Genomic DNA, 24,092 nt, shown 5'->3' with positions numbered 1-24,092 from the left:
ATTCTGCTTTCAAGAGGATTAAGCATGTGGTGTCCTTTCAGGACAATTTAAGTTGTCCAGTTCCTGATCTTTATGGTTCAGAAGTTTATTGTAAAGCTACTTTATCTGACAGTGCAGGGAAATTTACTGGTGTCCTTTTCATCTTCTTGGACAAAATCTGTTTTAAATTCTTTCACATGTATTTCAACAAACTCCTTCTACGAGTGCAGAGGACAGGGAAATAATTATGTATTTTTACACATAGCAGGTGAGTAAAAAAGGGTTTTTTTAACTAAAACATCTCTTAGAAGTCACCACTAATGGCAAAGAATTGCCAACCACTCCTGCTCAGTCCAACACTCCCAAATGGGCCTCCCTGCACTGCCAGGGCTCCAAAAATAGCAAATTTTGATGTTCAGATCATCTACCACCATCACCTCTAAGAAGGAAACTCCAGCTGTGATTGTGCACTATCGGTGGCACTGAAAAGTCAATTTTCCCCAATTTCAGCTCTGCATTGGAGCTACTTTGGGCAGGAATAAGGAAATCACAAAGCTGCTCATCACTGTCACAAAGGCCTTGGAGGGAGGTTATTTTTATACCTTTCCATGGGCAGGAACACAGGCTGCAGGCACAGAATTTTACTGTCAAATGTTCCCGTTCCAACTGTTTGTGGAGCAGGTGGCTCTGCTCTTCGTATCAGCACACCCCAAAGCTGCACCCACCACTCATTTCCACTAATGTTCATTAAAGCCATTCATTAAGTGCCACATCCAGTTGTTCCTTGATGTCACAGATCAAACGTGCGTGACATAAATTCTTTATTTAAGGTGGTGACATTGGCACAGATTTCCCAGAGAAGCTGTGGCTGCCCCTGGATCCCTGGAAGTGCCCAAGGCCAGGCTGGACAGGGCTTGGAGCAGCCTGGGATAGGGGAAGGTGTCCCTGCCCATGGCAAAAAATGATCTCTAAGGTCCTTCCAAGCCAAACCAGTCTTTAATTCCATTATCTTAAGGGTCTCTTCCAACCTAAATGAGTGAAGAAATCCAGCAAGAAGGAGGATGGAAAGGATAATGTAGAATTTTAAAAGCCCTGATAAGGTAGAAGGGGAAGCAGGTGGGATTCAGAGAAGCAAATCTGCAATTAAACCAGGAAAAGACAAGAATGATGCAAAGAGCAAGTGGACAATAATGATGGAAAAGGTGTTTTAAGAGAGACTTTTGTAACCATTCTGCAGCAGATCCACGTCCACTATGAATTTTCCCCATCTGTCCTGAGCAAATCCCTCTGAGGAAGTTCTTATGAATTCCACAAAACTCTACAACAGTGCCATTGACACCAACCCATTGGCAAGATTTAAAAAAACATGTGAATAAATTAATTGTCCTTGAGAAATCTACCTCTAAAACTAATTATAAAAATATTCTAGGAGAGAAGGGAGAGGAAAACGTAAGAATCCATAATCCTGTGAAAAAAACAAGCAGTGGAAGTGTCCTTACAGGTAAAGGTTAATGAAAGAAAAAAGTGTTTCACCCAAAGATAACACTCATCAATACCTCTGCTGATCCCATTAAACAGATTTCTCAGTGGCTGGAGTCGCATGGGAAGATCAATCAGGGTATCAAACTCCCACACTGCACATTTAAAGCCATTTAACACCCGAGCACTAAATTTTAAAGGGATTAAAAAATGTTCCAGTAGAACCTGAATATTGAGCAAAACTAGAAAAGGTGACTATCTCTGTATCAAGTCCTGATTTCACTTATCGATGACATGGGCACCGAAAGGCTGCACAAAATCTGAAAGCAATCACTTCATCTCAAATTGGGTACAAAGAAAGCAGAAGTGAGAAATAAGTGGATCTTTAGCAGCTGTTGTGGTGTGCTCAATCTCATCTCCTGTTCATTCAGACAGGTTATAACAAGAGGCTGCTACAAAGCATCCATCGGAGCAGAGAAACCATAATTGCAGAATTTGTTTATTCCGCTCAGATGAAAACTCCAGCACGTTCAGGCTTGGAACTGCTGACTGGAATTTCAACATTTGTACAATGTCCTGGACATGGGAATCCCTTAGAAAAGGAAGTACAGGAGAATTTCCAAGTATTTCCTGATGCCTTGAGGACAACGTTTCCAGATTCCGACACCCCATACAACAGCTTGTTTATTTTGGAGAATAATCTGGAAGTTAATTTAGTGCCCAAGTGGAAAAACATTTATTTCATGTAATATGACCCAAGAAGTCAGCTTAAAAATAGCCAATATTCACATTTCAAACATGTGCATCCTCAATAACTTGGTGCACAGGCACAAGCATTCATTTCTCTCAAGAAAAGTGACTTACACACATTTTGATGCTTTTTCTCCAACTCCAGCAAAACCAGCTTTTTTTATTGAATTATCAGCACACAGCTCCAGTATTGTCAACTTTGAATGTGTTTTCAGCCCAATATTCAGCCCTGTAATGCTGCTCTTAATAATAACTGAAAACAGGCTGTAAACAATGTGTAATCATGATGTTTATGGTTACTTTCATTATTCAGAAATTGTTTAAAAATAAAGGACAACACTGAAATGCTTGAAATTCTCACAACAACATTAATCCAACACCTGCATTTTTAATGATTTGCAATGAGATCTGCTAATAAAAATCACTTGTACAAATGACTGGTCTCAGCTGATGCAATGCTTACTACAAATGGTGGCTTTTTAGTGCTGCAAGTTGTGAGCAGACAGAAAACCAAGGTACTACAGGGAAGAAAAAGAGGCTGCAAGAGGTGAAATATGAAAATCTCAAGGAGAAAGAATAATGTGATTATCCTGAAGATGCTCCCGGAAAATTGAGGCATTTCTGAGGTTCACTTGGAGTAGAACATTCTCTTTTCTTCTGCAAACAGAGAAGAATAAAAGCAGAAATAAATGTGTTCAACACTGGCACAGAAACACAAGAGCCACCAAGTTTTGACCAAAGTGATGTGATACAAGTGGTGCTCCTCCAAAAATTCCAGCTTCCTTAGGTTTCTGATTAACACCAAAATCACTCTTCTCAACAACCGCTGCCTTTTAATTTTTCCTACCCATTTCTCTGGATATTATTATTTTTTCTCCTTAAATTTCCTAAATTGGTGCCATCTCCTCTTGTTGAGAAATGTCAATTAGTAGCATCAGGGATAGTTGAGAGCTTTTTCAAGGATAAACTGCCTCCCTCTCATGAAAGGAGGAAAAGGGGGAGGAAAAGGTAAAAAAACAAAAAGTGAAGCATCTTGGATAAACCATTCAACTCCTTCAGTAAAAAGTTCCAGAGATTAAGGGGAAGCAGAACCTTTCTGGGAAGAACCACCATCTCCCACCCTGAAAGAACAGCTGAGATTAAATGCTTGTTTTTTGGTGATTAACAAGAGGTGAAATCAAACATGGTTAATGAAGCTAAAAATGAGTATCTGATAAATTGGCTCCATGAAGCATTGCCAGAGGCACACATCAAACCTTGAAAAAATAGGGAAGAAATGTCCTTTCCTTACTTCCTAAATTTAGATTTCAACCAGCAGCTAGGAATAGCCGAAGCCCAATTTTCAGCCTGGTGTTGCTCAAAACTTTTAATATGACACCATTGAAAGTCAAAGAGTTCAGAACACAAGGAAAGCAGGATGGGGAAAAAAATTGTGGCAATAATTTATTGTGGCAATAAAGTTTTTCCCATTCCCTTGAGGCTGAGGAAAAGGATTCTAAGTGGTACCTCCTGTTTAACTAAACAACAACTGCACGAAGCTTTCAAGCAGCAGCACCAACAAAAAACACTTAACCTGCCTCAGCTGACAAGTGAGGAAGAGCTTTAGGAACACTTTGCTGCAGCCTGAAGATGAAAGAATAAAACAAAGTGTTTCTTTTCATCTTATGCAATTAAATCGTAGGTTTAAAGTGTTCTTTTGTACCACACCGAGGAGTCTCTCGCTGGTAAATAAATCGGAATGGGAAGAAAAGTAGCAATTTACTATTAAAACCTAAAGGTTTTATTACTTGGAGGTCTCCTTGTGCTGCTGAAGTTGTGTTACATCTAACAAGTGCTATTTTTCAATAATACAAAGGAAAAAAATGCACTTAAATTCCTCTGCTCCTTCAGTCAGTGCAAAGATAAATTTGGATAAGAATAACTATTGTACTGTAAAACCACAGAGGATTCTACACAGCAGAATGGCAATTTCCTTGCTTGGTGCTATCAGAACTTGTGTTGGTGAAATCAAACAGCTCTAATTTACTCATTGGGTTTATCTCATTAAAATTGTCAATATTTTTTATTTTGTTCTTTAAGATAAAAAAAAAAAAAATCATTCAAACTGCTCCAGATGACTTCTATTCCAACAATCCCTTAAATTACAAAGCTCTTTATCTGAGCCAGCTATCTGGGCTTTTTGACCTATAATCCCAGGAAGGTCTCTGAAGGACAAGAGAGGAATAGGACAGAACACAGACAATTCTGCAAGGACACACATGGGAGATTTCTAACAAAGACCACGACAAATGTTCCCCAAACAGCATTTTCTTCCATCAAATTCTGATTTCTAATGGAAAAAGTAAAATTAAGAAAAACTGAAAGAAAAAAAAAAAAACATGTTGCTAGATAGGTTTTTTATTAATTTTAACACACATAAAAGCCCCAAAACTCAAAAGCCCCACCACACAAGTCTGGCTCATAAAGAGTGGATAAACTCTGGCTTCATCTCAGCAAGTTCAGCCTAAGGCCAGGCTTAAAGTCCTAAAGCTTTTTCCAGGATTTAACTACAAAACAATTTACTCAGAACTAGTAAAAGGCAATGGCACCACTTCCATCCATAAATGCATAGATTTAGGCCTTAAAAGTCATTATTTCCTGACGTTTTGCAAAGGGCTCCAAGAACTGTGCCCAGTGCCTTAATTCTCCCTCCTGAATTGCGCTTACTAGAAATTAATAGAAGAATCACACACCAGCCACCAACAGTTGTTTTCCAAAATGATTTTCCTGCTAAGTACTGGAAGATGATGCTTTAACAAGCACAAATCTCGCGCTCCCACATTAAAAAGCAGGAGGTTTTAACTTTTAACTCACAAGCCATTGCTAAGCAAGTACTTTGGATGTGCTTGTTAAACAGCAGCTACGACAAAAATCCCTTTATTTGTGCACTACACAAGATTTGGAGAGCCAACGCCTGCACTCAGCAAACCCTAAGAGAGCACAGGCAGCCTAAAGCAGAATAGCATGAATTTAATTTCCCCAAATCCACCAGAGACCCAAAAAGCACGTGGAAGGCAGTACATAAAAAGTATCTGTTTCTAAGAATAAATGGAAACAAAAAGCGACACTTCTAAATGAAAGCTCCTTGAAAAATAAATTCTGCCTCTCTGCAAGAAGCCACGCACAGAAAATCATTTGTAAAAGGCAAAAAACTGCAGAAGAAAGTGACTGTCACTGCAGTGAGTGTGCCTGAGACCTATTCACTTCTACGTATGAGGACAGGACCTGGCACATCCAGGGCTCTTCCTTTAAATTCCACCTGGAATAGCCCAAGTTCTCCATCAGTTGTAAAGTGAGAAACCTTTAAATCAATTTAATGTCCCCCAATATCTGACAATATTCGTGGGATAAATTGGCTTTTGCCCTGGCCCTCATGTAGGGAAACAAAACAAAACCACAGCTCAATCCCACTGATTGAAAAACTGAATTCCTCCATTTGCAGAACCCTTGGAAACCTCAGAGTTCATTTCTTTAGTTCCCTTCCCAACACTGAATAACAAATAAAGCAACAGTGGGAGCTGAAGGGGGGCTGGGAATCACTCACTGCAATTTCAGCCTTAAACACCTCCCACACTGGGGCCACTCTTCCCATTCCAGGTTGAACGGGATTGTTTCATTCCAACGAAAGAAACAGAGGGAGAGAGGAAGGGAGAGACAGAAAAACCTCTCCTACATTTGGCCTGGCCTTTCAACTGCACAATCACAGCAACACAGAATCCCAGAATGGCTTGGGATGGACTTTTGACTTTTCAGCTCATCCAGTCCCCCCTGCCATGGGCAGGGACACCTTCCACTATCTCCAGGTGTTCCAACCTGTCCTAGGACACTTCCAGGGAATCCAGAGGCAGCCACAGCTTCTCTGGGCACCCTGTGCCAGGGACTCCCTGCCTTCATTGGTAAAAAACTTTCTTCAACCAACCCAAATTTGTGCCATGTCAAACTCCAGGTTAACGTTTACACAAATGGCATTTCTTGGAGCATGTTTAGATATACTTAGTTATAAATTGTTCTTGTAGGAGTTTCTGGGTTTAGATCACTGCACACCCCATCAGGATAACAACAGACATGAGCAGATGAGGTTCATGGTAACATCAATTATAGGTTAAAAACATCACATTCACACAACAGGACATGTTCCAACACCTTTTGCATTTTACTCCTGCTTGCCTTTAGTGTAAAATGCCTCATTCCATGGAATGTCTCAGCACTTAAAAAGCAACTGAGCCATGCAGCCCAGAGGTGCAGGGCTGCTGAAATCCCAACGACAGTGCTTCAGTGGAGATCCAAAATACTGCTTTGGAGTGAAACAAATGTTGGGAATATAGCACAGGAGAGCAAGCCAGCACATTCCAGCTTTTCATTCACACCTTGCAAGGTGAAAATTCATCCGGTTCTAGATGTTCATGGAATGGTTTGGGTTGGAAGGGACCTTAAAGGTCCTTCATTCCCACCCCCTGCCACACCAGGGACACCTGCCACTATCCCACATTGCTCCAAGCCCCGTCCAACCTGGCCTTGGACACTTCCAGGGATGGGGCATATTCCTTTTCCACAATTATGGACATTTTCCATGTTCAACTCCCATGATTCACCAGTTTTTCACAGGAATTTCAGCACCATTTGACAAGGCCTTACCAAGCCACCTGAAAGCACCCACAGAACACCCTGCACGTCACACAGACAGCAAAAACTTTAATTTCTGCAGCACCTCCTCCAACTCCCCTGCATAATTCCATCTTCCCTCTTCTGCTGCAATCCAGTGACAGGAATGTCAGGCTCCACTAAGGATTTGCTGTTACACTGACAGCACTAAAACTCTGGCACCTTTAGCAATCTGGTGAGTTACAAGACGTTTCACCTTTGGATAATAAAACACTTCCATCAACACCTTTAACCCAAAGGATATCAATGGACATCACTGCAAAGAAAAGTCATCTCCAAGAAACTGTGTGACTACTAAGTAGCAAGATATTACTAATATTAATTTATAACAAGCAAATCATGGCCTTCCAGGCCATCAGTGATCCACCTCAGTGTTGCCTGAGGGTCCCTCTTGATTTATTTCAGGTTTCCAGTACAAGTTTAAAACACTTTTTAGAAAGACTTCCCAGAGCCGCAAGTAGAGGAGGGCAAATAAACACAATCAAAAGCAGAACCCAAGCTCTCCTGGCTCCTGGTGCAGGAAGGAAGGTGGAAAATCCATGTCAGGAACTGCCTGAGCTTTCCAGGTGTCTCACAGCAAAGGGAATCAACCCAGGCACTGCCAAACCTCAGGTTTTTTCCTGTTCTAAAAATAAGAGGAATTCTAGAAAGTAACATCACAAATGTCAGTTCATTTCATCTTTCAGTTCATGCAGAGAAAAAGTACTGTTGGAACAAAAAGGTGGATAGAAGCAATTAATACATTAAAGGACAAAGAACTGCCAGGGTTTATTTGCAGAGGATTCTTGCTTACCTGGCAGAAGTTCAGCCCAAATTTGTAAACTTCCAGGTGCTCACAAAAACTGACAACACAGAATAATTCTCACAAGGAATAGTGCAGAGCTGCCCACAACATTTCTCCTGAGACATTCCAATTTTAATGCAGTTTTTCATGCAGTATCCAACTATCCATAGTTACTAATCTCATCAGGATGTGCTGCAACTCTTCAAAAACATTCAATTTTAAAAACTTATCTTAAAAACAAACAAGGAATGAGGGCAATGATTCTGCCGTTAAAATTCTCAGCCACGTTCCCTTGGCTGCACAAATCCAAGTGATCACAGTGGGCCCTTTCCATCTTTTAAGAATTAAAAACGCTCTGTGGCACTGAGCAAATGGATTTGCACACCCAAATCCTAGGATCACAGAATCCTTCAGGGTGGGAGGGGCCACAGGAGTTGTTTCTAACCAGGATACAGGAATATTGGGAGGGACAGCTGAACTCCTGGCTGAAGCTGAGGTGAATGACACCTCTACCTTCTGCTGACCCCCAAATCCCCTCATTTTCCAGTCTCTCTCTGCTTCCACCTCATGCTGGCCTTATTTTTACCCTTTTAACCAGACCAGCCTCACAATGGATCCAATAATTTTCCTGAGTACTGGAATGTGCTGTTCATGCACCAGGAATAGGTTGTCCTTAAGGATCTCCCACCTTCCCTAAAGCCCCCCAAGAGCTTTCTCCTATGTGACCCCACAACCAAAAGGTGAAGTTTGTTCTCCTAAAGTTCAGCTAAATCCTGGTTTTGTCTCCAGTTAGAACCCAACACTTGAAATCCTCATTCCTGAACATCCCAGTAACACCTTGGTATGTTTCTGACAAGGTATCGAGAGCCACTGAAATTGCACCCAAAACCAGACAGCAACACAAAAAAAGACACCAATCCACAAGAATTAATCCATGAAAACAAGCAAGGTGTAACCCAGCTCCTGAGGAGGCACAGAAGGCCTCATTTTACTACACCCCTGCCCAATATTTTGTCACATGGGGCCTTGGCTGATTTCTTCTCATGAGAACAGAATAACAAATGCAGTTTAAAAAAAAAAAAGGAGAAAAAAACCTCTGTGTCCTTAATAGAACCTGTTTCTGCAAATGGGAAAGAAATGGCTGGCTGAGATGCTCAGCCTCTTAATAATTTAAGCATTTCTTCTTCTTTTTTTTCCCTAATAAACTGTTAGTTTTTCAATATTCACTAAGCTAAATGAATTAAACCATTCCCTTTGTCTGAAGTTTTAGGTATAAAACACACCCAGGGAAAAAAAAACAAAACCTCATTGTCTGACCGAGTTGCTTCCCATCAATATTGCTTTAGGAATTACAGACAGACTTGAAAGATTTTACACTTGTTAAATATTTTAGTGCATTTAATATTACTCAGAAGCCAGCAGGTGAGCCAAGCAAGCTGGGATGCTTTAAGACATTGTCTTTAGATGTCAGATTTCAGTGTAAGTGGATGTAATTTCATTTTCTGACCCCAAACTGAAGTGAATAAATTCATCATTATTGGCAAGCAACAAGACACAAATTCTTTCACGTAACCTAAGCCATTATTCCTCCACCAAAAGCTATCAAAGGCTTGCCTTGAAGAAAGGGCTGGGTTTAAGAGCTCTAATGTTTCTCCCTCTAGACATCTTTCCTTATTTATGTAAAGTGTTCTTTGTCTGGGATACAGAAGCACTTCACCAAAACCACAAGTTCTTAAAGGAAAAATACTCCTAAGGTTTTGCAAGCTTGAGAAGGTCAAGCAATTCATGGAATCCTGGAATGGTTTGGATGGGAAGGGACATTAAAGAGCTTTTAATTCCACCCCCTGCCATGGGCAGGGACACCTTCCCCTATCTCAGGCTACTCCAGCCCCAATGTCCAGCCTGGCCTCAGACACTGCCAGGGATCCAGGGGCAGCCCCAGCTGCTCTGGGAATTCCATTCCAGCCCCTCCCCACCCCCCCAGCCAGCAATTCCCAATCTCCCATCCAGCCCTGCCCTCTGGCACTGGGAAGCCACTCCCTGGCTCCTGTCCCTCCAGGCCTTGTCCAAAGTCCTTCTCCATCTTTCTTTAGGCCACAATGAGCTCACCCCAAAGCTTCTCTTCTCCAGGCTGAACAATCCCAATTGTCCCAGCCTTTCCTCATAGCACAGGTGCTCCATTCTCCCCGATAAACTATGGACTCATTCCAAGTCTTTCAATAAATAAAAATAACAAAAAAAAAAAAAAATAAAATGCACTATTTCCCAAATAGAAACAAAAATGAAAGCTCAAGATATGCAACAGTGTGAATTAGCAGAGAATTTCTGGGGTATCACAGCCCTCACCTCCAGTCCCCACACCCCAAAATCCCAGGATTTTCCCGTAACTCACATTTAAGGATGAACAGCAAACACCACAGGGAAAGCAGTTAAGACATGCAAGTGTTGTTCCATAAAAATCCTCTCTCTACAATAATTTCTTCACCACAGTGAAATATAGGAACACAAGGAAAAAGCTACTATTTAAAAAATTTTTAAAAAAGAAGATTCCCTGTCCATGGTTCCCTGCCCATTGAAGGAGGTTGGAATGAAAGCATCTTTAAAGTCCCTTCCAACCCAAGCAACTCAGGGATTCTGGGATACAGACCCCTCCAATTAAGCAACAGGAAACCAACTTTATGCTCCAGAATGAAGAAAGATGCTAAATTCTGTTTACTCAAGTCCTGCTGCAAGGCTGCCACAGGACAGGTGTTTAATCAGTGCTGAGTTTGCTGGGGTTTTCTCTAAGTATCAAGGCAAAAGGCCCTTGGGGAATTCTGCTATCATGAATATTTCTGGAGCACTGATAAGAGCCTTACTTGAACTTCCCAGGTTTCAGGGAGTCCACAAATCACCTGTTCCAATCTCTGCCACTGCTCCTCGCTCCTGCAGCAGCTGCGTTGTGCTCGCTGTGCTGAAGGATTTTAAATTAGAGCAGAGCATTCCTGGCACGAGGTTTGATGCATTTCAACAGCCCTCAGTAACAAAATATAACAAGTTAAGAAAGCCATCGATCTATGTGAGCTGTAAATCACTTACTTCCACCATTCCAGGGTAGGAAAAGAGCACATTCTCTTTTTAATGTTTGCTTAAGTGTATTTCAGCAGAACCTCGCTAGAATAAAAGTCAGTTTTGATTAAATAACCAAGAATTTGCACTTCAGAACTCAAGACATATTTGGGTATTTGCTTGTTCTGGGGTGTTTGGGGTTTTTTTTAAGTCTTTAACAATGGATAACAGCGTGGAAAGCCAAGTCTAATTTGTGTGTTACACTTGAATGTCAGCCAGAGGAAAACAAAGAGGAATTTCATTCCTCTAAAAGTCTGCAAAGCTAAAGATGAGCCAAAAAGTTAATGTCAAAAAAATCATCTCAGCAAAAGGGCAATGAGTTCATTACAATGCTCTGAAGGGCACATCTGATTCCTGTTTTCACATTAAAAGCAGAAAACCAGGAGCAAACCTGCACCTGATCCTCGGTGCTGTCTCCCAGGTGAGGAAGGTTCCTTCATCCGATCGATGACGCTGTCAGACAACTGTAAAACACAACAGGGTCACACTGCAGCTTCTTCTTTTTCCCCATTTCCCCTCCAAATGGAATGAAGCTTTTTAAAAATGAGCCTGGAGCCTCTCTGTAAGACATGACAGCTGCTAAAATTCAATCCCCAGCACAAAACAATCCCCTTACTTGTGAGGTGAGTGCTCCAAACAAACAGAACAAGAAGATTTTGGCTCTCTGAGAGGATACAGAGAAGAGTAAAGGAAGTAACACCTTTGGGCGTATTGCTGGTAATTAATCAGCATTTTTGCCTTTCTCAGTGATTTAATTTGCCTTTCTCAGGTGCAGAGCACTCAACCCAGGAAGAATTTCATCCTGGGAAAGCCCTCAAAGGACTTGCACAACACAAGTGGTCACAGTTGAACACAAAGTTCAGTTGGATGTTGATGCAAGCACACAGAAAAACACTGCCCCAAACTGTACAGACTCAAACAGAGTAAGAGCAGCCTCCAGTTTCAGATCTATGGAAGCCCTGGATAAAACTAACAAGAGTAAAAGAATTATCAGCATAAGAACTTTCGGTTTCTAACTTCTGTTGTCAAATCACAGAATTATTTGGGTTGGAAGAAACCTTAAAGGGCTTTTAATTCCACCCCCTGCCATGGGCAGGGACACCTCCCACTATCCCAGGTTGTTCCCAGCCCCATCCAGCCTGGCCTTGGATGCTTCCAGGGATTTAGGGCCAGCCACAGCTCCTCTGAGCAACCTGTGCCATGTTTCAGAGCACATGAACTCTGCTCTGTGTGGAATATATAAATTTATATTACATTTATATCGCTGTCACCTATTTACTCAAGAGCATTAAATGACCAGAAATGAAAATATGAGTTTGCTGCAACAGAATGAACTCTCAATGCTCTTCCTGCACCACTCCTCCCTAAAAGCAGCAATAAGTGGTAAGTTATTATCACTCCTGACACGAGCTACATAGTGTCTCCCATGGAAAAATTCCTAAGCTGCAAGAATTCCCCAAGCTCCTTGTGTCACAAGTCGTATTTTGGAATATTACAGACGACAGGGGCGGCATTCCCGCCACCTGCCCTGGAACTGAATGTGGCTGCCCCATCTCTGGAAGTGTTCAAGGGCAGGTTCGACGGGGCTTGGAGCAACCTGGGGTGGTGGAAGGTGTCCCTGCCATGGCGGGGGTGGCACTGGTGTTCTTTAACGTCCCTGCCAACCCAAACCATGCTGGGACCGCTGATAAACAGGGAGAGACGGAGAGCGGCTCGGGGCGCACAGGAAGTTGGACACTCAGCGTGAACGGGAGCAGGACACGGGAAAGGGAGGAGCTCCGGCATGTGGAGGTCAGGGAAAGACAAACCGAGCTCCTGTAGTTACAGATTTCCCCTAGAACGGGTCACCACGCGGGGCACACGGCTCCTTATCCCAGCTGGCCTGGAGAGAGGGGAAATCACTGCGGGAGACGGAGGGAAGCGGGACAGAAGCAGGGACAGAGGCAGGAGCAGGGACGCGGGCGAGGGAGAAGGGGAGAGGCAGTGAGAGAGGGAGCCGGGGCCGGGCCGGGCCAAGCGCGCAACGCCCCGGCGAGCCCCGGGCCGGCCCCGCGCTCACCCGCACGCCCTTGACCACGGTGATATTCTCATTCTCGTCCGCCTCGAAGGTGACGCGCCGGGTGCTGCCGCCGCCGCCCATCTCGGCCCGCGGACACACGGACGGCCCCAAGGAGACTCGCCGAGCGCGCTGCCAGCCCGCCCCGCAGCAAGGCGGCTCCTCATTGGCCCGTCGCCCTCCCCGCCGGTAGAACGCCGCTCCCTATTGGCTGCGCGGGCGCGTCGCCATGGAAATGGCGCAGCCCCCCTGCGAGGAGCGACAGGTACCCGGAAAGGTGCGGGAACTTTTTCGGGACGAACTTCACATGGGGCGCGAGGACTACAAGTCCCGTGGCGCTCCGCGGAGGGAGGGAAGGAAGAGGCGGGCGTGCCCGCGCGGTGCGCGCTGGGTAATGTAGTCCGGTCCGTCCCTGAATCTGTCGGGTACGTGAGCGCCTGCCAGCACCTGCGGGGTGCTGAAAATCCTCTGAGGAGCGGCTGAGGGAGCTGGGAAAGGGGCTCAGCCTGGAGCAAAGGAGGCTCCGGGGGGACCTTGTGGCTCTGCACAAGTCCCTGACAGGAGGGGGCAGCCGGGGGGGTCGGGCTCTGCTCCCAGGGAACAGGGACAGGAGAGAGGGAACGGCCTCAGGCTGGGCCAGGGGAGGTTTAGATTTCGGTAATGGGAAAACTCCATGGAAAGGGCTTCCCAGCCTTGGCAGAGCTGCCCAGGGAGTGGAGGCATTTAAAATCCATGTGGATGTGGCACTTGGGGACATGGCTCACTGGTGGCCTTGGCAGTGCTGGGAATGGCAGTGCTGGGAATGAGACCTCTCGATGGTCTGAGAGGGCTTTTCCAACCTAAACATTTCCATGATTCCCTGGTGTGCTGTGGGGTGAGTGCTCCAGGGCCTTGCTGCAGCCCTGGGCTTGAGCTGGCACCTCATCCCCTTTTTCACATGAAATTCCCATTAGCACAGCCCCTTTGGGCATGTAATTTTCCTTCCAATAGATAAATAATGTTATTAACGAATAACACATTGTCTTCTCAGCCTACAAGATTAACTGCCTCTGGATCTGGCCGTTCTGGGGGCCTCTTCTTTTACCTCCTGAAGTCCCAAACCTTCTGTTGGGTCAGATAATGACAAATAACAACCACCATGATATTTGGGAAACCTCCTCTTTGGTTCTTTTCCCCCTTCCAAATCCTTCATTTCTTGCCTCTAGGAGGGAAAGCCTATTTGCACCAGTGACACCCAAACCTTCCCGTCCCCTTTGTCCCAGCGTGGGTTTTGAACAACAATCACAGCAGCTTTTTGCAGCCTGTGTGAGCTGACACATCTCATTTCTCTGCCTCCATGCAAACCCCACCACCAGCATCAACAGAGCTGCTCGTGTGTCCTTGATGTATTTTCAAGCCATTTTTATTTGGATATAAACTATCTATCAGCCAACATTGCAGCGGCGTCGGCCTTCCTTGGGGCTTAAGATATTGCTGAAGCCTTGGCTGATGGCCACTTTGCTCCCAAATAAAAATTGCTGGGGAATATTTCAAGGACACGAAGCTGTTCTCCTGAGGGGTGTGTAACACCATCCCTGCCCGGCTCTGCGGGGCCCCGCGTGCCCCCACAGCCGCACGGGTGGGTTCAGTGTTACAGTCGGTACCAAAGAGTCCAGAAGGGCGTTTGTGTGCGTTCTGCCAGGAGCATTTATTGCTGCTACACTGTCCAAGGGTGCAGAGGCAGATACCAACGTGATCCCAAAGCTCACAGTTTTATCCAGGGAAAAGGCGGGAGCAGGGACCGGGGAGCAATGGGGAGCTCTGGGGAGTGACGAGGGGTAGAGGCTGACAGCAGCCGGGGAATCCAAACTGGGGCAGACGAACAGAACAGAACAAGTATCCCAGGAGAAGCCTTTTTGGCCACCCTAACATGAAGTGGTTCCTGTGGTACTGGGGACTTTTCTTACTGAAATCTCTCTGTCCCTTGTAACTTAGATTCACTGGCCACCAGAGGTGTGACATGATGTTTATGGGCTGTTTTTATAGATGCTAAACCACTTTCTGTGAGGGGGCACTTAAGAATTCACCATCCCTGGAAGTGTGGTTTCTTTAAGGGAATAAATGTGGATTTCTCTGTCTTGGTTCTGAGCACCAAAAAACTGATGGTGTTGAGTTTTCTTTATTTTTCTCCACTGGGAATGTTTTTGAACGGTCAAATTGTGTTTATTCAGTGAGTGATGGAACTTGTGGAAATGCTCAGCTCCAAATCAGAAGGAGCTCTCCCAATATATTTGGCAGAGTCCAGACACAACCCTTACCTTGCTGAACAGAAAGATTTATATTTAGAAATTAAGGTTTTAACAACAGCTCTTTCCTACCAGGGACTTTTTATGATTGTTTTGTGTGGCTGGCAATTACAGAACATATGCAGAGATTTCAGCAGGAGGAGAAAAAAGGGACAAATGGGCAGAATTAAATCTTAAAATGGCTTTGGGTCATTTTGCTGTGTCTGGGAAGTTCAGTGGCCGTGGAAAGAGCAGGACTGAGGTACCCCAGAATTTATGGCTCCCCTATAATAGGTGGAAATGAAAGACTCTTTGCTGCAGGCCAGGGCTATCTATATGTCAGGAGCTTCTCTCTGTGGACTGTCAGACCTATTGGAGAGCTCTTTCAAGGGTATTGCTAGATGGAAAAAAACCCAACCTATTAGAAATTAATGTTGGAAAAAGCTACAACAAATTTGCAGTCCAAAAATCATCTGTTAACAACTGGTAAATAAACTCATGTCCAGCTCACAGCTCTCAGGAGCAATTTGCAGATACAGAGAGAAGTTGTGCTGTGTAAAAGTGGAACAATTTATATGTTCATATAAATAATGGGCTAATTTTAAAAGCAGTGTAATTGTTGTATATGGGGTTGTAGGAGTTCCATTCAGTGATTAGTAGAGAGTGCATTTCTACCAGGGAAAAAGACAACAAAAAAAGCAGAATGGGAAATAAAAGTATAGCAATCAATATACAGCTATTAATTGCTTCTGATCTTGATTGATCTGAACCCACTTCAGACATGTGTAAGCACAAAATCCATCTCAAACTGGTAAACTCCAGGTATTTCATTGAGAATCTGGAAAACCAGCAGGAACTTCAAATTAGAGAATCACAGAATCATTTGGAAAAATCCTTTAAGATCGTCAGTTCCAACCATTCCCAGCACTGCCAAGGCCACCACTGCCCGTATCCCCAGGTGCCACATCCACACGGCTTTGAAACCCCTCCAGGGATGGGGACTCCACGCCTGCCCTGGGCAGCTGTGCCAGTGCTGGACAACCCTTTCCAGGAAGGAATTTTCCCGATATCCAGCCTGAGGCCGTTCCCTCTCTCCTGTCCCTGTTCCCTGGCAGCAGAGCCCGACCCCCCCGGCTGCCCCCTCCTGTCAGGGACTTGTGCAGAGCCACAAGGTCCCCCCTGAGCCTCCTTTGCTCCAGGCTGAGCCCCTTTCCAGCTCCCTCAGCCACTCCTGGGGCTCCAGCCCCTTCCCAGCTCCGTTCCCTTCCCTGGACACGCTCCAGCCCCTCCATGTCCTTGCTGAGCTGAGGAGCCCAGAACCAGACACAGGAATTGAGGTGTGGCCTCAGCAGTGCCCAATACAAGGGTGAGGTTATTATTATTATTATTATTATTATTATTATTATTATTATTATCATCATCATTGTCATTATTATTACTATTATTATTATTATTATTATTGTTATTATTATTTTATTTTTCGGTTAAAGGCTTTCGCTTTTTAGGCTGCCATGTGCAAAGTTTCCACATTTTCCATTTTTATGGCCAGTTTATAAATATCTGATTCTTTGTTAAAACACAACGTTCTTGTCCAATCCACTTTGTCCTTGTCTGCACATACTCCTTTGTGGCAGAAATATTCCTTCTACCACTCAATACTCAGTTTTTCTGATGTACTCAAGCAGTACTGAAGGACAGCATTGCCAGGCATTCCCAAATAAATCCTAATGAGCCCAGGAACCACTCACTATTAAATTTCAGGCTCTTGTGTCAGGAACTGAAAAATGCCATGGAAACCCTGGATAGGTGAGGTGCTCACGGCTCATTGTACTCCTGCTGTCAGGTTTTGTTCTGTGGAGGATTGTCCTGCTCAGTCACTGTCACGCTGAGCTCGTTCCACCGTGTGACTTTGCCAGCGATCCCTTGGTGGTCACTCCATGGAAATGTTCAGCATGGAAGGGCTGGGATGGTTCCTCGGTTCCTCCTTAGCAGCACTGAACGTTGCAGCAACGTCTGCAAGGTCTCACAGCATGGAAACAGCTCTTTCCTGTGGGATGGAACGCGGAGCCTTCTGCTGGAAATGGGATTCCGTGAGTAAATCGTGGAATGTGTCTTCAGTTCATGCAGACAGTCAGGGGTGGTTTGGGATGGAAAGGACATTCGAGCCCATTCAGTGCCACCCCCGCCATGGGCAGGGACACCTCCCACTATCCCAGGCTGCTCCAAGCCCCATCCAGGCTGCTCCAAGCCCCATCCAAGCTGGCCTTGGACACTGCCAGGGACCCAGGGGCAGCCACAGCTTTCCCGGGCAACCTGTGCCACCCCCTCCCCACCCTCCCATCCAGCCCTGCCCTCTGGCACTGGGAAGCCATTCCCTGGCTCCTGTCCCTCCATGCCTTGGCCCCAGTCCCTCTGCAGCTCTCCTGGAGCCCCTTTAGGCCCTGCAAGGAGCTCCGAGCTCTCCCTGGATCCTTCCCTTCTCCAGGGGAACATTCCCAGCTCTCCCAGCCTGGCTCCAGAGCAGAGGGGCTCCAGCCCTGGGAGCAGCTCCATGGATTCCTCTGGACTCTCTCCAGCAGCTCCACGTCCTCCTGATGTTGTCCCCAGGGCTGGATCCAGCTCTGCAGGTGGGGTCTCACCTGAGAGGGGCAGAGGGGCAGAATCCCCCCCTTCCCCTGCTGCCCGCGGGGGATTCTGGCTCTCAGTGCCCATGGCCAGGGCAGGTCCAGCTCTCACCCACCAACACCCCCAAGTCCTTCTCCCAGGGCTGCCCTCCATCCATTCTCCCCCCAGCCTGGATTTGTGCTTGGATTGCCCTGACCCTTGTGCAGGACCTTGGCACCCACCCCTGCCGTGCCAAACCCTGCTGCTGTTGGTGCTGTTGGCACAAGCTTCAGTTCTTGTCAGGTTCGCACTCTGATCTACAATGAATTTTTCTTTCTCTGAGCAAAAAAAAAGAAAAGGTGAGTTCAGTGCTTAGTGTGTTACATGCAGGACCCTTGGATTTACCTATGGACTTCAACGTGTGATATATTAACATAATGTCACATTAATCTGTGATTATTTATGTTGATATCCTTTTATCTGACTGGTGTGGTTCCCATCACCAGCAAGTGAGCTGTGGGATTTGTAGCCAGCCCGACTGTCATCTCCAAGACCAGATTTGATTCATGGTCTCATTTCCTGTTTTTTCCTCCCACTGCTCACAGACCTTTTTTTTCCTTTCCTTTTCCATGGTCCATTTATTAAATGTAGAGTTAGAAACACAATTAGAATTTACTCAAGTCTATAATGTCTGAATATTAAATCTTTGGAGCAATAAAAATTCTTTCCCAAACGTTTCTTATCTGTGTTTTCAGCTGATGAACTCAGGCCTAATTACTGAATGAGTAACCAAAAAAGAAGGACCTGATTTGGTCCATTCCAAGCAATGACTCTGTGAATAAACCTGACATTCCCAAGCACAGATAAAGGTCCTCTAGTCTTAAATTAAGCTTCATTCCAGCACCCAAAACCTGAACCATCTTTAGGGATGACTCCTCATCCGTTCCTCAGTACAAATAAAATATAAATTAAGGTGGTTGTGGTCATACAGAGCGCTTTTTGTGTATTGGGGTTTTCGTCTTGTTAACACACAAAAACGACCAAGGCACTTCCTAAATGCATTTTTAAGTGGATGTTTGCAGCAGAGTGGATGGATTGCACTGGACTGGATGCCACAAAGGGCTCTGTGGTTCAGGTGATCCCTGAGGACAGGGATTGCCTGTCAGGGCTGGTCACCTGTGCCGGGGTAAATCCAGGAGGGCAGGGCTGTGCACGGAGCTGGGCTCCAGCTGCTCCAGCACAAAAGCAGGAGGATTTAATGTTTAACATCAATGTCAGCTGAAATGTTCCCTGACCTTCACCAGGCTCTGCCCCCGTGGAGTTTTTCATCAGAGAACGTGGCTGGGCTGGAGCATCGTCCAGGACACATCCGAGAGCTTCCTGCAGGGAGCATCAAGGGCTCGGGACTTAACATTGAGAGTTGCTGGCCTCACTCCTGGTGTTGAGTCATGAGGCTTGGGAGCTGCGCTTTCACCATCAGGCTTTTGATCATTATCTGTCCTTTCTGCTGTGTCTGAACAGAGAGAGAGAGATTTGAAGTTATCTCAGTTAATATTCACTTTTTCACTGCATCATTAAACGCCTCCCTCCTTCCCTCAGTTGTTTTTGGTTTTTTTTTTTTGTGGGGGCTGAACTGCAGAATTCCCCTCTGGAAAACATTCTTTGATATTTCTGTTTATTTTTTGTGCTTCCTCAGCAGGCAGGAAGGCCAGGCAGAGTCTGCACATGGGAGCACATGGGAAAGAGGAGCATGGTCATGGTGAGCTCCATGGAAATGTGGAAGAGTCACTGGGAGGGGTTGGATGTCCACAGGGACATGGACATTGCTGAGGAAATCAGGCTCAGCCCAGGGGTGGTCTGGCCACCAGGAAAAAGGCACAAGAGGGAAAGAAGAGAAAGGAAAAATTAGAAGAGAAATTACTTTTCCAATGTGCGAGAGGGGATCTCCTTGAGGGAGCGTGTGGAGAAAAGCTCCGAAGTCACAGAGGATGGGGAAGCCTTTACTGTCCCCAGCAAGAGAGGGAAGGCAGTCTGAAAAAATCAGGATCCAAATACTTGCTTGGATACAAATACTAGCAGTCTTAACCCTCCTGTAATTAAACTTTCTGTGCCTTGTCTCTTTATTTATTAGTACGATGAGGGGATCCTTCTGCTTCCAGGCTGCTCTTGTCCTGAATCCCATTCCCAGTCCTTCCAGCAGGCGTGAGAAGAGTCCTCCCATGTTGGGACATCACCTGCACTGCTACTAAAATAGGCTTTTTTTCTATGTTACAGCTTGTCCTGCCTGCCCAACACATCATCCAACACAGTGCGAAACAGCAGCTCATAAACTAAGTAGGAGACTTAAAAATGGTGTAGGATGCCACCTAAAAATTGTGTAGGATGCAGCTTAAAAATGGAGTAGGGTTCATGTAAAACTCTTCAGAGTTTTTAGTAGTTTACTGTTCAAAAGAAAAAACAATTAGTAGCAGTCCTGGATATTCATTCACTGAAACCCCTCCATTTCCACAGGGAAATTTGAGCCTCAATCTTAGGGTTGATCTTTGGGGGAAAGTTAAACCCTTGGGTAAATCCAGTGGCCTAAACTTTATTAGAGGAAAATGGCTCAACATCACTTTGTTCCACATTGCCTAATGCCAGAAATATTTTATTCTTCAAGAGACCTTAATTTCATGTATCCAAACCCAAAATGGAGAACAGGCAGATTGTTTCTTTACACGATTTTCTTGGAGAGCTTTCCCCAGGGAGATCGTGGTTCTTTAATTGAAATGTGCCTGTATTTCCTTCAGCTCATTATAGGAGCTTTAAACAAGACAGGCTGTGGGAATCAGCAGGGAAAAGTCCTCTATTTGCCATCCAGGTTACTCCACTGACACTGTTTGCTTTTCCAATAGTAAATTTTCCAACAGGCTGACAGCTCTGTTGTTGAAGTGCCATAATAATTAAAGAGGAGATTAAACAATTCGGGAGAATGGTGACTAATTGAAGGAGGAGAATTTCCCTCTGAGTGCAGCATGAGGGACACCACTGATGACATTCTGCCCCACAAATGTGTTCCAGAGGTAGGTGCAGTGCGGATACGAGTCCAGGAAACAACTCAGTGGTTGAAATAAAGCTTGACAGTGAGGCAGGGAGTTCAGTGCTTCTGCCTTGACTGAAAGATGACTGATGGGTTGATTACAGAGCTGAAACGCTTCCACAAGGAGGAAATATTGGAGTTTTCAACCTCAGAGAAGGAAGTGTAACAGAGGATGGGTGTTAAAGGAGGAGAAATTCATTTTATGACACAGATCTGCAAGGATTTGGGACAAACCTGAAGGAAAAGTAAACCCTCTGTGTCTTCCCTGGGTGCCTGGAGCAGGGTCTCCTTCAGGAGTGTTGGCAGGGGACGGAAAAGTCGTGGCAGGAGGGCAAAGTGGATTAACTGATCACCTCCACTGGTGTTAAAAATCCTGTCCCTGTAGCTGCCAAGGATTTCAAGATCATCAATTAATCTGCATATCATGGGCACGTGGAAGATCCGGACAAGGAACAGACTCTTGCACTGCTCTGAAAACTCAGGTGTCTGCTCACATCAGGTTGGGGACATCCTGTGGGAACAGCAGAGGGAATTAGGGGAACTGTCCTGTCTTACTGCTGGTGTCAGACACCTCCGTCTATGCTAAAGATGTGATTTTAGGAAAAAATTCTTTGCTCTGAACATGGGGACACTGCCAGAGAAGCTGTGGCTGCCCCTGGATCCCTGGAAGTGTCCAAGGCTGGGTTGGACGGGGCTTGGAGCAGCCTGGGACAGTGGGAGGTGTCCCTGCCCATGGCAGGGGTGGCACTGGATGGGCTTTAAGGTCCCTTCCAACCCAAACCATCCTGGGATTCTGGGATTCCCAGAAATGGGAGCTGGCTGCGACCCAGATGCCGCAAAGCCTCCTGTCACCCCAATTCCTCCCACCGAGGCTGGAGCCTTCAGTGTGAGGTGGACAAAATCTCTGGTCCATGGCTGAGTTTGCCTCACTCTGACAGGGAGGGAACAGTGGCGCTTCCATGATGAGCTGAAAATGGGAAAACAGCATAAAAAAGGATTATGGGAATCAATGTGGAAAAGATCTTCTGTTGTCCTTTCCTTTGGCACAACCTTGTGCCTTTGCTGGTGCCTCAGCATATCTAACAGATTAAAACTCAGCATAATTCTAAATTATTTTCTTAATTAGATTCTTATTAAGATAAAATAAACCAACCAAAACTGAATATTTTTGTCCATAGCAGCTGTTGTGGCCAGGTACTGGGGAAAGCTGGATCGTGCCATGTTTCTGCAGACGTTTGATCCTCTTTTGAGCAAGGTTTTTATCTCTAATGTTCCACTCGCACAGCCCAGTGCTCTCAGGTCTGTGTGGGGAGGTCGCCAGCTTCTCCAGAGGTTTGTTCTGTGAAATTTGCTCTTTTCCTTTCTGGAAGAAATCCTGCAGTCAACTGCTCGTGTGTGCGACCGAGGCAATCCAAGCAAAACCCAGAGTTGTGTGTTATTTGCCAGGATGATCAGCAATGGTGAAACAGCAAACTGATTAATTATGCATGACCCAAGCAGATTATTTACTCAGCCAGACACTAACACAGGATCTTTTGTCTTGTTTTGAGTCTTGCTTGCTAATCTGTTTGATTTGGCAGTTTGTAAATAACTGGTTAATAAAATTTGGGAATATTAAACCTGAGTGGTGAGCAAAGGGCAGCCAATGCTCACATGAAAGGGCAGTGAAAGAGACGGATCTTTTTTAATCAGCTGGAATGGGAAAGAAGTAACAAAGCAGGGAGAGGGGAACAAAGACACCCAAAATGCAGTTCTGTGACCCCACCTGGGGTGCTGTATCCAGGTCTGGGGCCTCTGGCACGAGGATGTGGATCTATTGGAGTCCAGAAGAGGCCACAGAGATGTTCCAAGGGCTGGGAGAGCTGCAGGTCTTCACCTGGAGAAGAAAAAGCTCTGGGGAGACCTTAAAGCCCCTTCCAGGGCCTAAAGGGGATTTATGAAAAGAGATAGAGAGGGACTTTTTGCACAGGCAGATAGTGACAGGACACGGGGAATGGCTTCCCAGTGCCAGAGGGCAGGGCTGGATGGGAGACTGGGAAGGAATTCCTGGCTGGGAGGGTGGGGAGGCCCTGGAATGGAATTCCCAGAGCAGCTGTGGCTGCCCCTGGATCCCTGAAGTGCCCAAGGCCAGGCTGGACATTGGGGCTTGGAGCAGCCTGGGATAGTGGGAGCTGTCCCTGCCCATGGCAGGGGTGGCACTGGATGGGCTTTAAGGTCCCTTCCAACCCAACCCATTCTGTGTTTCTATGATTATAATTCCAAAAAGCTTTAATTTACACTGAGAAGTACACCCATATAACATATAAATATAAATCAGTAATTGATATTGAATAACATTTGGCTCACAAAGGCATTTGGAAAATGAAGCACCTTTATCCCTATTTTGCAGGTACAAAAAGTGAGGCACAGAGCAGGAGGGTGTCTGGCTCGAGATCACACAACCCCTGGCAGAGCTGGGAGCTCCTCAGGGTTTACACTCTGAGGAGATGGGCGCTGTGGAGCATCCTGGACATTGTGTGTGATGCCCACCCCAATCCCATCCCTGCTCCACGTTGATTTCCAACTCCGTGGTGTGCTCCACAAGGTCTCTGACCCTGCAGGGGAGCATTTGCTGATCCCTTGCTGTGCCTGTGCTGGTGGAATGTTAAATACCTGATCCCACAGAGATTCCTCCTGCAGGACACATCCTTTCCGTGCCCAGGATAATGGGGTGGCTCTGATGAGCAGCCATGGGAGGGGTTTGTGTCCACATCCTGGGGCCACATGCTTTATTTCCTGCACACTCTTCAATCCCAGCTCTCCAGGCAGTGATTAATGCTCTCAAGGACTTCTCCATGGCAACAATCAATCTGGCATTCCCTAATTTTCAAGTGCTTTGCTTTGCCACATTAACAGTGTTTCCTGTTAAAGGACGTGTGTTGTGTCCTGTATGTTTTTAATGTGGGATTTTAGTCCTGAATGGGAAGCTTAAATTTACGTATTTCCTTTTATTCCAAAGATTTCTGAGGTAGCAGCAGCAGAGCGCTTTTCCCTCCATATGATGTGGTCACCTGTGATAATTGGGAACATCTTTGTCCTATATTTCTGTCTAGGGTTAGTAAATAAATGATTCCACACTGCAGAGATGCAGAAGCTGACAAGAGCATCAGAATCCATTGGAAGAGGGAGGCAGGAGGTCCAGACAGACACGAACGGGAACAGCAAGAAGCAATTTCCTTCTCAATCACGGAGCCTGTGCCCAGCAGTGTGTCCTCAGCAGAGTCCAGTATGTAAATTGGGTTTCTATTT

The 24,092-nt window shown here is 45.5% G+C and overlaps 1 protein-coding gene and 1 long non-coding RNA gene across 2 annotated transcripts in view; one reads left to right on the top strand and one right to left on the bottom strand.

The window, feature by feature from the left end:
• LOC121673431 (MICOS complex subunit MIC19-like) overlaps positions 1–13,020 on the bottom strand; it is a gene marked incomplete at its 3' end in the record, with an annotated part of 34,537 nt that extends 21,517 nt beyond the window's left edge. Inside the window, exons 1-2 of the mRNA XM_042046726.1 lie at positions 12,861–13,020; positions 11,193–11,265 (exon numbers count right to left, since the gene is read on the bottom strand). Coding sequence (XP_041902660.1) covers positions 11,193–11,265; positions 12,861–12,941 — 154 coding nt within the window. The remainder of the gene's footprint in view (positions 1–11,192; positions 11,266–12,860) is intronic.
• Positions 13,021–16,446: 3,426 nt separating this feature from the next.
• Positions 16,447–19,323, top strand: LOC121673429. The gene is made up of 3 exons (XR_006019215.1): positions 16,447–16,487; positions 16,965–17,211; positions 19,030–19,323. It is a non-coding gene; the product is annotated as an uncharacterized LOC121673429 (long non-coding RNA).
• The last annotated feature ends 4,769 nt before the right edge of the window (positions 19,324–24,092 follow it).

The sequence above is a fragment of the Corvus kubaryi genome, unplaced genomic scaffold (genome assembly GCF_017639235.1).
Source record: "Corvus kubaryi isolate FWS band 111438036 unplaced genomic scaffold, C.kubaryi_AGA036_p1.0 65430, whole genome shotgun sequence".
Taxonomy (NCBI): domain Eukaryota; kingdom Metazoa; phylum Chordata; class Aves; order Passeriformes; family Corvidae; genus Corvus; species Corvus kubaryi.
Note: the sequence above shows the minus strand (reverse complement) of the source record. Positions and strands in the feature narration are given on the sequence as shown.